This window comes from Protopterus annectens, chromosome 13.part0, assembly GCF_019279795.1.
Source record: "Protopterus annectens isolate FY-2018-M chromosome 13.part0, PAN1.0, whole genome shotgun sequence".
NCBI lineage: Eukaryota > Metazoa > Chordata > Ceratodontiformes > Protopteridae > Protopterus > Protopterus annectens.
The window spans coordinates 827388332-827404317 of NC_056747.1; the positions used below are offsets into that span (position 1 = coordinate 827388332).

General features: G+C 37.3%; 1 protein-coding gene across 1 annotated transcript in view; it reads right to left on the reverse strand.

The window, feature by feature from the left end:
- LOC122787696 (BCAS3 microtubule associated cell migration factor) overlaps nt 1-15986 on the reverse strand; it is a 4651713-nt gene that overhangs the window by 668477 nt on the left and 3967250 nt on the right. Inside the window, exon 18 of the mRNA XM_044054546.1 lies at nt 9402-9567. Coding sequence (XP_043910481.1) covers nt 9402-9567 — 166 coding nt within the window. The remainder of the gene's footprint in view (nt 1-9401; nt 9568-15986) is intronic.

The window sequence follows — 15986 nt, forward strand, 5'->3', positions numbered from 1 at the left end:
TTGTTGTAAGACTACCAGGATCATAGAAAGTTTATCGACCCAGAAGCCATTTCACGCCTAGGCATTTCATCCCAATTCAATACCACAGATACTCTAGTCAATACCCAGGATTATATTTAGCAATAACTGCCCATGTCCAGGAGGGTTGTGGGCAGTATACTTGGTAAGAATTTTGGTGCTCCATCCATTCATCCGGGTTCCTTTTGAGCAGTGTTATAGAGGTGTTCTGCTTTACATGAATTGGCAGCTTATTCCAAAGATGCGGAAGTTGCTGAGAGACAAATCTGTCCCTCCAACACATCCTATTCAAGTCACAGGCCATATTTAGGTCCCTGGAATGGGTAGCTCTAGTCCCGTTTTATTTATGGATGTGTAATAAATTCATTAGGTTTGGGTCAGAGATTACTCTGCAAGGCAGGTGTAAGTTCTCCCCTAAGAAGTCTATACAATACTGAGTTTGGTGACAGGGACTTTAGTCGGTTTGTGTAAGGCATGTGCTGGAGCCCCTTGATCTTCTTAGTTAGAAACCTCTGAGGTCTCTCCAATTGCTGCAGGTGCTTTGTACAGTACATGCTAAAAGTGGCATTACACTCAATTACGGGCCTGATTAGTGACGAGTATAGAGGGGTTATAAACCTCTTTTGCTCTACAGATGATGCCTTTGCTAATCAAGTGTGCTACATAGAAAGCCTTCCTTACTACAGTAGACACGTGGTGGTCAAAGTTAAGGTCGCAGTGTACTTGTGATCCTAGATCTCTTACCACTTTTTAGGTACATAAGGCATTGTTAATTTGATAGTGTGAAGGTACACTGTTTTTACTTAAAGGAATGATGATGCATTTCTTTGCATTCAGTTTGAGACCGTGACTAAGACACCAGTCGTCAGTCTGCATAAGACCCTCCTGAAGTATAATGATGTAATTTGAGGATTCAATAACTGCAACCAGTTTGCACTCATCTGCAGACTTGGTCAGCCTCAGCTCCTTAGTTTTGACCTGAACTTCTGAGAAGTGTATACCAAACAGTAGGGGGCCCAGCACTGACCTTTGTGGCACCCTGCTGTGACAGGTCTGCTGGCTGATGTGGATTCACCTACTTTGATAGTGTGTGACAAAGTTTGTGAGCCATTTGGCAACCCATCTTAAAACAAAGGGGTTTACATTCAGCTTGCTAAGTTTATCGGTAATGCCCGAGTGTGGGATTGTGTCAAAGGCCTTTGCCAAATTGAGGTATGTTGTGTGCACAGATCTGCCCTTGTCAATGGCCCTGGTCACATTTTCGAAGAAATCTACCAAGTTTAACAGGTAGGATCTGCCATTGATGAAGCCAAATTGGGTCAGATCCAGGCTCTGGACATCATCTATGTCTTTATTTATGAGGTCCATGATGATACGTTCCATGGCTTTACAGATGAGGCTGGTCAAACGTATGGGTCTGTAATTCCCCGGGTCTGTTGCTAAGCCATTTTGTTGTGGGGAACAACTGTTGCTATTCTCCACTCTGCAGTAACAAAGCCAGTGGTTTGGCTGTGATTGAATAAGGTACTTAATGATGATGCTAGTTCATGTTTTAGTTTAGATACCCTGGGATGGCATCTGGTCCCACAGAGACTGTGTTTTTTGCCTTAGACGAGGCTTTAATGACCTTCCCTTTGGATATGTGGGGGGGGGGTGATAAGTTTGGAGGGGATAAGGGAGTCAAATTTTTGCCAAATCTGTCTGCTAGCAGGTTTGCTATCTCTGCGGTATCAATGTGTGTGACACCGTTAGCCACTAGTTCAGCACATGCTTGGGTCCTACCTTTTAGGCTATGTACGTAGCTGTAAAAGGCCTTACGATTATCCTTGCTTGTAACTGCTAAACTTTTCTCAAAGTTACCCTTAGAGGATTTGACATGTTGTCTTGTTGCCTGTTGAGGCTGGGGAGGGTGCTTTTCCATTGTTGGGGCCTCACCTTAGTTTTATTCGACAACAACTTTTTGCATTTATTATACAGTTGTTTGATGTTGGATGTCCACCAGGGTGGCTTTTTTTACTTGGGGCTCTGGCTTTGATTCTTTCTAAAACAGCCGAGTCTATACACTTATACAAAGTGACTGTAAAGGGCTTTAGTGTAAGCTTTGGTGTAGTTACCACTTCCAGCTTGGGGTAGGGCTTGGATTGCATTCATACCTTCCACTAGGAAGGTATAGTTTGCTTTGTTGAAGTTTTTTAGTCTGCCTTCGCACTTTATGAGTTCTGATGCTAGTGCCAGTTCGAAGGTGACTGATTTGTGATCAGATGCAACTAATGAGGGTCTGACAGTTGTGGCAGTGCATCTGTTTGTCATATTAGTGAGAACCAGATCTAGTATGTTTGTCCCTCCTGCTGGAGTTTGAACAATTTGTTCTAAGGCATTTGAGTTAAAGTCAAGGAACTTTTGTGGTATTGAGTTAGGGCTAGAGCAGTTTCCTAGTTGATGGTGGGATAACTGAAATCCCCCATGACCAGGCTTCTGTTGCAACTGTGCTTAACTTCCCTGTGCACAGCTGCCCATAGCTGCTTAGGAAGCCACAGTAGCACTCTGGCCCTGTCACAGTTGTTGCTGTTCTCTTGCTACTATATACCTTCCTACTACTCCCAACTGCACTTAGCTGCTCTGAGAGCTAATAACACTGCCAACTGTGCTACTGTTGTTGCTAATGTTCACCTGCTAACATTACTAAGCCATGGCCTCAAGCTAAACGCCAAAAAGTGTATAGACATCCCCTTTGACAAAAACAAAGTGCCCACAAATTACCACATAGGTGGTAATCCATTAAGTACAGAAGAAGTAATTAGGGACCTGGGGACCCAAGTTGATAGCAATCTCTCATTTGACAACCACGTGGCCAAAGTGGTTAGAAAAACATTTTATATAGCCCACCTAATCATGAAGGGATTCACATCTAGATCAGGGGAGGTCATCGTGCCTCTTTACTCATCCCTCATCAGGCCCATAATTGAGAACAATGCCCCTTTTGCGATGTAGCTTACCAGACACCTGCAGCAACTGGAAAGACCCCAAAAGTACCTCACCAAGAGGATTAAAAGGCTCAAACAGATGCCATATGCTGACCGGTTAAAGAAACTCCAGCTCTACTCAGTGGCATACCGCCTGCTCAGAGGCGATCTGTGCCTGACGTATAAAGCCATGTCCAACCCGGAATTAATGCACATGCTGCACCTCAGAAAATCCAAATCCCATCGAGCTACGCGCTCAGGAGACTTGAACCTCAGCACTGAAAATAAATAGGACATGCTGGAGGGACAGATTCATAACCCAGAGGCTCCCTTCACTCTGGAATAAAATCCCAGTCCAGGTTAGGCAGAGTCCCTCATTGACTCTCTTCAAGAGGAATCTTGATGAGTGGATGGGAGATCGTAGGTTTACCCCGGGTATCACTTCTGTGTCACTGTTAGACAGAGGCACAGTATACTAACCTCGAAAAAGGGCATAGCAAAATTAATTTAAAATGGGTGGCGAAAGCCAAACACACTCTGGCTAGGCTTATAAATGCCCTAGGGCAGATAGCCTAGTATGAACCTATGAACCTATGATCCTGCCTTAACATTGTTATGCTTGCCCTGCTTGTCACTTTCAACCTTTAATAGACAGTGTTATTTACTACCATTGTTACTGCTTGCTTATTTTAACCTCTGGCTTGTAAGCCCTCTTACAACTATTGTCTTAGCTGCAACTTCTTGAGTTCCTTCTTTTGTCAGGCTCATAGCGTGCGGTACTCTTTGGCAGTGTAAGAACTGCCAGATGCTTAAAGAGAAATGTACTCTTACTACTACTAGACATATACGATGAAACCTATTAAGAGGTTATTATTAGAAGTACATTCACCACATGGAGACTACACCTTCTAACCTAAAAAGATGGTCTGTGGGTAACAAACTTTTCAACAAAACACTGCCTTGCTGATCACAAGTACAAGAAGTAAAAAAAAAAAAAAAAAAAAAGTACAAGAGGTACTGGTTTTAAGAATGATTTTCTGTTTGTGGAGCTTGAAAAGAACTATATTTAAAAAGTACAGATGAATTAGGGCTGAATGGTTGCATTTCATTAAACCACATTTGAAGAGAAGAAGTGCTAAAAATTCTAATAATGTTTGATAAACAATGTACTGATGTATTATACTACTTAATAGATGTAATTAGACTTAACTATAAAAAAAAACAGGTTGCTACTGAATTTGATTCATGGTGCCTGATGAGGGAATTCTGTTATATTTAAAATCCATACCGTGCACATTTTGTATTATGTACCTTCATGAGTATAACAATCATATTTTACTGATCTTGCTTTTTTTTTTTTGCATCTTGCTTTGGTATTGTGTTTGGCTTTGCCATTTTCATAGGTATTTGTAGTGTTTCTATCAATTGCTATATTAGTAAATGGGTTTGTGCCCTATCTACTCTTTCAAACATTAATACAAGTGGTGGGATTAAGCATGCACCAGTCTCCCTACAAACAGAAAAAAGTCAGTTGGGACTACATATCAGACATCTTTAACTAAACAAGTGCATAATAGCATTATTGCATTAAGTAACTAATTTAAGATCCTTGAGCTTGTTCTGCAGGTGGAGTTCTACTCAAAACACTACTCTTGGAACAAATGTAATGAAGGATAGATATTAGAAAACATTGCTAGATCCTCTGAAAAGCAAATATGCTAGGCCCCATTTCAGTTTCCAAATGACAGCCATAGGGTAAACATTTGAAATGTCAGGACGTGCTACAGCGAGTTCTGAAACACAGAGACTGAATGGCCAACACATGGACTTCGATGGACATTTCTTGGAATATTCCTTTTTCTCCGAGGATTGGTGGTCTTAGAGTTGGTATATATAAATTCTGGGGGTGTGGGAGCTTACCCCCTACATTGGCCAGTGCAGCAGGGTCTGTTCCCTGCAAAAAAGATTAAAAGAGAACAGCGATCTCAAAGATTCGCTCTTTTCCTGGGTTTTTGACCTTTTTTTTTTTTTTTTTTGGCTTGTCAGCACTTGGCATTTCCAGTGCCAATATTTCAATAGGGAGCTTATCCATACACAAAAACAATTTAGGCAGAAGTGCCCACACCTTAAAAGATACAAATTAAGAAAAAAAAAAGTATAACGTTTCTTCACAAGACCCTATTCCATCATCAAAACTAAAATTTTCCCATTGCTACTAGATTCCTGAAAGCAACTAAAAACACTGGATAACCAAAGAACTAAACTTCTACAAAAAAAGTACAACAAATGGGTTTAATGGAAGAAAAAACTATATCAGAGAACAGAAAAAAATGCTTCATACTACAGACACTTATCCAAAAAAGCCAACAGATGTTATAAATCCAACTGTTTAAGAAATTCTTAAACATTTAACCAAGCTAACCAAAAGAAGCTCTTTCACCTAGTAAAGTAAATAATGGGAGAATTCCCCCAAATGACATACGCCATACTATACTATAACAACTCATTCCAGCCCTATAACCCTAACAGACTACCTTAAAGAATTTGCATCTGTCCTCAAAAGCACCACATCCTCTACACTAACACCTATCACTGACCCTAAAGACCCTGAAATAGACCCTTCCCTATTCTACTTCAAGAGATTAAAGACAAAAGTAAAAACAGTCACAGAAAACCCCACTTATTCCCCAATTGGTGGAGATCACCTCTATACCTGCTTCATCATCCTTTGTCAGAAATCCATTCATTATTCCATTACATAGTTGTATAACCTCTATCTTTCCAATTATTATATATAAGAACAATGGAAAACAGCAAATATAAAACCTATCCCTAAAACAACACAAGTATTCCAATTCAGATGACTTCCACCTATTCAATGTGCCACTAACTCTAGGAAAGCTTTTTGAAAAACTTCTATACAACTAGCTTGCCCACTGTGTTCACCCACACAGGATACCCCCCCCCCAACTGCAGCACTGCTTCTGGGCAGGCAGAAGTGCTGTGGCTGCCACTTACATCCTCACAGATGACATACTGCAAAATATGACTACAGGGCTCTTTACAACTCACTACACTCAGCAGATCAGCAACAACCTCTACAATTACTAAAATCCTTCCTTGAGAACATACACTTTATAGTGCAAATAATTTCCTCTCCATGTGACTCTTCTCAAAAGGGAGGCTCAAGGATCGGTTCTCTTATCAAGATTAATCTCATTATTTATCAATAAACTGTCCTCAAACCTTCCTTTACTACCACTGATATTGTTTGCAGACTGTATGGTATTCTACAGATCCAGGCAATCCACTGTACAACTGACCTAGATCAAGTTCTGCACTACTTTAACTGATTCCAAAACCACAAACTTCTTAAAGTTAAAAAGACCAAGGCTATGCTTTTTGGAAAAGCACAAACAGTCCACAAGATAACAACCGACTAGACCATTAGCCACAACAATCAACAGCAAACAGAAACTGTAAAACATTACAGAGGTCTAAGGATATGGCTCAACCAAGCCTTAACTGGTAATTCCATAAGTGAAAAAACATATTCAAAATGAATAGCTCTAATTTGGGGTCAAAATGTTTCTAATTTCTTACCCCTAAAGAAGAACAGTTACAGGAAAATAAGTCCTTCCCAATCAAGAATATGGCCTCCCCGTTATTGCCTCAGCATCAAAAATGAACCTATCCCCACTACAAATCACATCAAATTCTGTAGATTTATAACCTGTCCCCACCAAAAAAAACATCACTGGTCAGTCTTTGTAAAGTTTAAATGGCTTTCAATCAAATAAGAATCTATATTCCTAATGGCATGCCTAGTGTTTAAGCTTATCTATCTACACCCCTCCTCCTCCTTACTTTAAGATTGGCAGAAAGATCCGCTCTCTACAGCCTAAGATCTTTGCCATCTATGTAATAGAACCTTCACAGTCCTCATAATAAACTATTTTGTAGAGACCACTTCTTCTCCGTACTAGTCCCCAATATATGGGAATCTCTCTACCATCTCCAATTAATCCACCCCACCTACATAAACTTCTAGTTACTTCTAGGAAAAAAATAGGCATTTAAAGAAGCCACTGCAGATATTTCTCCAAATGTGGAATAACTTAATAATCAACCCCTGACATCCATCCATCCCATCTTTACCCATCTCACACACAAACTATATTATACTTTTCCATTTAGCCCTCACCTCAATTTCCTTTCAATTACACATACTACTACTGTTCTCATTACCTTCCCCCACACCTCCTTCCTGCAACAGCACACCCATCTTACTCCCTTTTCCTTATTCCTTCAACCTCATCATTCCATGTTTGACCCCTTCTTAATTTTCCACCTTCTCTCTTCCATCTCTTTCTTTCCACACAACTCCCCATTCTCTAGTAAGGCAAATTTATTCACAGGAGATTTTCCATTATCACTTGCTCTTCTTTACCATTTCATAATGCCATATTTACTGACAGGTATGATTAACTAGGGTAAGTTGGCACAGTGTGTGGCAGCCATAAAGACATTGCTCCGAGTCATGTGCAACAGTTACGCTAAGAATGTTACTATCTGATGTACTATGCATTATTGCTGAAGTGCTCAACCACTAATCTTTGGAGTACAGTGACAGGGCTGTTTATGTGGTAAACCACAGTTACTCCACTGAACTGCAGTACTAACAGCCAGTTATAAATTATGCAATTCAGCTGTTTGGGTATGTCTCAAACAGAGGCTGATTACACAATTAATTATTATACCACTGGGTCATCGCAGTAACTACACCTCCAGCATGCCTCAAACCAATGTTAGTTCATGCTAAAATGGAGTAGTATGGAGAAAGGGGCAAGAGATGAAATGTCCAAGGGGCAAGATGCCACACCCATCCGAATCTAACATCAAAACAAAAGAACGTACAAATTGTGCTGCAGCCAGGAGTTATTATGGTTGTATATACACTGTCACAATGTACAACATAATACTATGGTGTGAACCTGACTCCACTGCTGCCTGGCTAATCTGAGCTGTGTAACATGAGAAGTGGCACTATGACACTGCACAATGTAATGACATGCTGCAACATTACAGGTGTAAGTGTCTTTGAGCTTACAGCACCGTGCTTTAGTGAAATGCTGTTACTTTTATGAATCACAAACCTACAGCACAGCGTAATGACCTCATTGCTTAATTTAAAAAGTTAATGAATCATGGCTTATCTCCAGTGGAAGCAAACAGAAACAGCAAATGGCATCACTGAGGAGATGACATATTGTACAAACTGAGTTAAAGGCTATGGTGCGGGTAAATACATTTTAGTTAAGTGTAATGTTTCTCAAATGGATGCAGCAGTAGTAGAGAAACAGGGCAAATGGCTGCCCCTTTTGTGCCAATTCAGCAATAATGTATGATAAAGACTTAACATAAATAAGATTAATATATTTATCATTCTTGCTGTGCAGAGTCTTGTTTTGATGGAGTGTAGTGGCAGCTGCCTCATGCACCATAAAATCAGTGATTCAGCATGCCAGAGAAGCACAAAAGTCACTGGATAATGATTATTGTCCATGTTTATTGCCACGTACTTGACAACTCACTGTTGAAGTATTTTGCAATGATTTACTATTGCACTGCAGCATCTGGTGAGTTACATGCCACAATGCATTTTGAAAATGTGCATCCTTATTTATTTGGGCCATTTTAAAAAGCTTCATAAACTTTTTATTAAAGCCTTGGCCCAAAATAAATTTAGTTTCCTTATGTAAAGTCAATTAAGGTGGCAGACCACAGACTTTAATGGATGCCTCTCTGCCCATGTTTAACTGCATTCATTAAAGTCTATGGATGCCTCTCATGTTTTGCACTCAGCTGATGTCACTGAGGTTAAAAATAAAAATTTAACCTCAGTGTAATTGATGTGGGGATAACAAATTTTATGATTTTTTTTAATGTGAAACCATTCACAAATATACTGAAGATGCAAATTGGCACTTTGTACAAAACATACAGTGGTATAACAGGTAAATCACAAAACTGTGACAAAACACTTCAATGATATCAGACAGATCACTTCTGGATGTTGGCTTACAACTACACTAAATGCCAAAGCTGAATTAATTTTTTTCCAAAGCTTGCAAATCTGGGTGCTTCAAATGCATTGCTAAACATATGAACTATGATGAATGACCACAGGATCGTAGCTTAAGAGAATTACTTCTTCTAATAAGACAGCTTCTACAGTACAACATTAAAACCCTTACACATGACAGGCCTGTAGCAATTCATAGAATAACTGTCTAATCTGCAAATGGGGAAAAGCAAAATAAAATAATTTCTAAAAAATATGACGTAAAATTGTGTTAAGAGAAAATTTATCTTTCAGTTGCTTTAAGATAACTAATGCGATGATTGCTGATTTGTTACCTGATCAATGTCCAGCTAGCTCGGGGAGAGGTCACCATCTCTAAAGGAGTGTCGTCACTGATCTTCTGGGCTGTGCTGATAGGTCGTGGTTCCAAGACGTGCTCCACCAGGTTACCATAGCAACTAATGATATAAAGGGAGTCCACTACAGATTGCTTTGATTGATCTGTTGACAATGAGAAAAGGAAAAGGGGATTTAAATGACCATCATACAGCTCAGCCATTTATAAATATTCTGTCTGGAGCCGATTTGATTTATGCTTTCTTTTCTTTTATTTCTAATAGTAGCTGAATCAGCTAGAGCAAAGAAGGCCATCACAGCAAGCCCTAAAACTGACTTCTTTATTAGAGGTTATTAGTGCACTTTTATGAGCCTGAAAGCAATTTGGATGAAGATCTACACACAATTTATTATTTCTCTTCTTCCAATGGCAGACATTAATCTGATGCATGGAGTTTTGCCATACCTGAATTGTTCAAGTAAAGTTTAAAGTACAAAAGTTTGTGGTAAATTCAGAACATACACTAAAAAAGCAAAACTGTGGTATAGAATGTTAGTTTCTACAGTAACAGCTTAAAAAGCACTGATAGTAATGGACAAAAATCGCAACCATGTTCCTAAGGGGACTGTTATGTTAACTATATCAATAATCACAGATGATAGTAAGATGCAGGTAAACTAAGGCTGCAGTGTTTCCTTCATACAGTTAGACAATATTGAACTGCAACATTTTCAGCAGCAGTAACCAACTGTTTTGAAATGAACATTAATTTTTCTCAGAGGATACCATAACAATCTCAATGCTATTAGTATTTACTTACACATATCTCAGATTTACATATTGTGGATCAGCTGATAACTCTGATTTGACTATGAAAATGAACAGATTGACATGTCAGAGTATTCTGTTTTCAGTGCCTGCCTACATGTATCAGAATTATTTTCCTTATAAAATTATCACATTAAAAGGAAAACTTTTCAGTGAAGTTCAGTAGCAAAACCAAAATGACTCTTTATACATGAGCTATTAACCCAATTAATGGCAATGCATCTTTAACCAATGAGCTAATCAAACGCCCACAATCACATCTGATTGAATTAGTACTAAAGAAATACAGCCAATTACTAGATTTTAATGCTGATACTAATAAATGTGTATATGCGTGTGTGTGTGTGTGTGTGTGTGTGTGTGTGTGTGTGTGTGTGTGTGTGTGTGTGTGTATTTTGCTTGTTTTTAATGCATTTGTAGTGCAGGGAATATTCCAATTATGGTCCAAAGAAGGGAAAAAAATAATCTTGTAATAGAAAGGCTCAGATGCAGGAACCTCACCATAACATAGAAAAGTATGACTGGGTCTCTTGTCCTAACCAAGATGTCACCTGATTGAGAAATGGATATGTTATATGGCCATAAATATTCACCTCAAGTTATTATGCCAGTGGCATAAAGGGGAAACAAAACCATGACTATGGCTTAGACAAGCAGAGTTTGAACATAGGCTCCAGCACTTGATGGTTCAGGAAGGGACAAGGAACACACCCATCCTAGGGGGAGAGGGTTACACACACTACGGGCACATATGTATCAATTGGTGTTCTTGGTGGAAACTAAGGAAGTAACCATGCAGTATCTATTGTGGATGACAGGGCCAGTCTTGCAGGTGTCAGCTCCTTAATTTAACTAAAGGGAGGGTATTCTTTTTGTATACGAGTGTTGGTAAATGTCTCTGCTCTTTCTTGCATGTATTGAGAGTAGTACTGTATTTGTTAGTTATGTTTATTCCTCTACTTGTATGTGTTGTTTCACTTTCCTTTGTAATCTCAAGAATTGAGCTGATGCACAAAATTTTGTTTAGGCTACACATGTGGAGTTCTAAATGACAATAAAATTTACTTTGACTTTCTGGAAGTGAGAGGTGTTGCAGTGATAATAACCATTGCATATCCTATCAATGGCTGGTCCCTGTCCCTTGCCCCCCTCAGTGATGGGAGAATGTACCCCAACCTCTACAACCCAATGGCAGCCTTTGGGAGGTGCATGCATACGTCTATGTAAAAGCAACATCCACAACAAGAGGGATACCATTTGCAGTGCAGAGTTCACTGGACTCTTAATGGTTCTATTACAGCAAGACTAGACAGCTTCCCTCTCCCCAAGAAGGGTGAACCAGCACTGGGTGCTCACTCCCATCCTCCCCTACTCAGTGCCTCCAGTGCCTCTGCTGCTAGTCAAACATGGGTCATCTGGGGAACAGTCAGGGCTTTATCCCTCTGTGTTATTGTATTGTTCAGACATAATCAGTATGTGCCATGTATTACAAGCTTCTTATAGTACAGTTTTTACATACCTCTTGTAGCAGCCACTGTCTGCTGCATCTGTAACTTAAAAATAATTACAGATGTACAGGAAGAGCAAATGTGAGAGGCATTCAAGCATTCACACAGAGACCTCGGTACCATCAGTTCATTAGAGACTGCAAGGACTGTCAGAGTCAATGGCATACAGCTCCCACTTACCTGGTATACTGCAACTCATGCAGCTTCAAAAAATTGCCAAATGTGGGGTGTGGCCAAGATTGGTGAGCAATTAACAGCAATGTTTTAGCTCTGCTTCATTTTAACATCTCTGACAGGATTTTCACGAAAAAAACTCAAATAGAACATTTCAAAACTTGATGGATTTATAGTTGAATATCTGCTGAAAGATTTACTACAAAAATAACAAGTTTGAAACTTTTTAAATTGCTTTTTCCTGTCAAGAAAACTAGAAAAAAATAATTGTCTCAGAATGAGCCACTCTAAGCCCAATCTACAGGACATTACTATGTAAAAAAAAGACAAACAGGCTATACTAAGTAACATCAGTGAGCTATCTTTAACGATACATAAATTAGAAAGCAAAATTGACAATTTTAAAGAGGAATGTAAAAAAAAGTTGAAGTACTGAGTGAAACTAACAACAATCACAAATCTGGAGTATAGAAGAGGCGATATCTGATTTTGATGGAAGATTACTTGAAAATGAGAACAACACTGAACTTGTTTTGAAACAAAACAACTTATTCTGGTTAAAAACAGAAGATTTAGAGAACAGATCTAGAAAGAACAACATCAAGATTTACGGGATTCCTGAAAAAGAAGAGGGAGAAAGTATGATTCAATTCCTTAACACCTGCCTGCCTAAAGCTTTTTCCTTTGGTATTGAAAAAAGCACATATATCACTTTCTAACATCTTTAGAAAAAAAAACCTTCACCAAGGTCAGTGATTGTAAGATTTTTCTCACGATAATGATTTACTCTTAAAAGATGCAAGGACTAATTATCCTATTAAAATTAAGGAAAATACTATAAGATTTGACAATGACTATTCAACATTACTAATGTCAAAGAGAAAAACACGTGTGCCATTTGTTAAAAGCTTAAAGAAAACGACTACGGAAGCACAAATCTTGTTTCCAGCAAAATAAAGGATTCACCTTCCAGGAAGAAAGAAGGACTTTTAACACCTTGGAAGATGCAATGGACTGTATACAGAAAAATAAAATCCTAGAAAAAAAAAAACAGTCTAGAATCTATCATCTTCTTTGAAGAGAAATGCAACAAGAGATGGTTGGTCAATAAAAGACAAAAACAGTAAAAAACTGCAGGACAATTAAAAATCAGTGTATTTCATGGTTACAAATTATTAATTTAAAAAAGTGCTTGAATACTTATGAACAGGTGATTTTACTTTTTCCAAGGTAAATCATTTATTTATGTCCCTACTTCAAATGGTTACTAGGCTCCTTTTAAAAAGTCCTTTAGCTATATATGAAATTAAAGTCACTTATTTTCATTTAGTGCTTAAAAGGTTAAACTATTCACTTTATTAAAAGTTAATCATTATTATGAAGAAACCTATGTTAGGTGGCACACTTTCTAATATATTGGCATAGCTGAGTAATGTACTATTAAATATAATACAAGATGCAACAAATGACACTACAGAGGCATGTTATCTTACATTCTGGGTTCTGAAAATGGTCCAGTAGTGTACAACTGATATTCTACTTGACATGCAATAGCACTCAGGAAAGACATGCTAGGTTATAAACAAAGTATAAAAATATAGCTTTTTACATATATAATGGTTAATAGTGGAATGATATCAATTAGAGTAACATTCACACTTTTACAAGTTAAACCTAGATCACACAGAACTGTCATTCTTTTAATGCAAGTCAATATGCTAGGACTCCTTTAAAAAAATGACAGTCTGCTTTATATTAAACATCTCATACAAATAGTGCTTGCTGAACCATTAAATGTTATTTCTTTGAGTGCAATGTCTATTTAATGGTTGGGATACTTAGAGATGTTTTTTTTTGGTGGTTTGGAGGTGTTTGAGGGATTGATGTGTGGTGTGGTGGTGGCTTGAATTCACCTGCAAGCATCTTTGTGTGAATTGTAACTAACTGATGGTCTGTTCATTTTCAAGCTCTTATGAAAACCACCTTGAAACAAGAGTCACAAGCACTTTTGTGACTCTGCCGGAGTTCTGAAAATTCTAAGAACTGTCCAGGTTACTTCTTCCTGTCTAAAAGTAAATAATCATAATATTTTGAATCATACACTAAGATGTCAAATAATACAAGTTAGATAATAAGCAAAATATAGTGAATTGTAATCTAAACCACTGCCAGTTATTACACAGTTCTGAATGCTTGCTAATTCAATACATGACATGAAGTAGCACCCAGGAAAGTTGTACTATGTTATTAACAAAGTATAAAAATATAGTTTCTTACATACATAAAAGTTATTATTGGAATGTTATCAAATAATTAGAGTAACATTCACACATAACTTGTCACTCTTTTAATGCAACTTTATATGCTATGTCTCCTCTAAAAATTGACAGTCTGCTTTATATTAAACATCTCATACAAATATTGCTTACTGAATCATTAAATGTTATTTCTTTAAATACAATAGCTTTTTAGTGGTTAATATACTTTGAAATGCTTTTTGTTGTTTTTTACTGGTTTGGGGGATTGATGTAGAGGTGGCTTGGATTCGCTCATAAATGTTTTTATGTGAATTGTAGTTGATAAACTGTTCATTTACAAACACTTAACCAGCTTGAAGCAGCTTAAGAGTCATGAGCACTTTTCTGATGGTGCGGGAGTCCTGAAAATTCTAAGAGCTGTCCAGGTTACTTCTTCCTGTCTAAAAGTAAATAATCATAGTATTTTGAATCATACGCTAAGATGTCAATGAATGCAAGTCAGATAATAATCAAAATACAATGAATTACATTCCAAACCAGTCAATTATTAAATAGCTCTGAAAGTTTGCAGTATACCAAAAGGAGAGTTTATATACTAGCCTACAGAATGACACTTCTGATAAAAAATTACATTTGTGTTTCTCTATTATTGCCTATTTTTAATGATAACAAAACTTAATATCTCAGAACAATTTATGAAAAGTTTGAATCTTAAAAGGGAAGATTTTTCACATTTGTTCAGATACTGTTAGACATAACATTTAAGGAAAAAATAGGACTGATTCTAACAGTAGTACTAGATTAAAGAGTATCAAATATTTAAAGGTAAATATAAATGTTCTATTACATGATACTTTACACTAGGATTATTGCTAAATACAAAACCTAAGAATATAATAATAGTACAAGTATAGTATAGAAACAGAAAGAGAGAGATCAGAATAGGTGTGTATATATATATATATATATATATATATATATATATATATATATATGTGTGTGTGTGTGTGTGTATAAGTGTGGGAGGTTGGCATAGTGTTTAAGGTGTTCACCTTATAGGTAGAAAGTGCAGGGTTTGATTCTGACATGGGGTAATTGGCTGGGCTTGGAAAGACCCACAAGGACAGTTAGCCTGGTACTAATCTATGAACTTAGAATCCTATGAATAACTTTACACATAGTAAATAAAACAGAAAAAAAATCTAAAATAATCGGACCTATAAATTAATAAATATGAAAATAACAACTGACTTCCTCCCTACAGTAGACCAGGGAGATAATATGAGGTACAGGAAAAGATGATTGTAGAGATATTCAGTTTGGTCAAAGATTCTGAATACCTATTTAACTTTTCTTATTCATAACTCACTCACAGGCTATTTTAAGATGATGCAGACTAAAAATATGATACACATTAATATGAATCAGAAGCATGACCTAAGCATTGTTAGTCTAATGGAAAATTTGACTAGTAGTTTTTTCATCTATTTCAACAAACTAGGAATACGTTATTCCATGGTAGAATGTTTTAGGGTTGTTATCATTAGGCAACTTTTACTTGTTTCGAAAGTTTTGTCCATAGCTGAAGATTTCATACCATTATATATAAAGTATATAATAAGTTCTGCATATAAATGTCATTTCCTTATACCTGTGTTTTTTCTCTCTCATATAAATGCCTGATTTTAAATGCATATCTATTAATGTTAATGGATTGAATGATCCAATAAAAAGTGGGAGTCTATTCAAATACTTGCAATTACATAAAGTTCAAATGGTATTTCTACAGGAAACACATTTACTTAATAAAGAAGT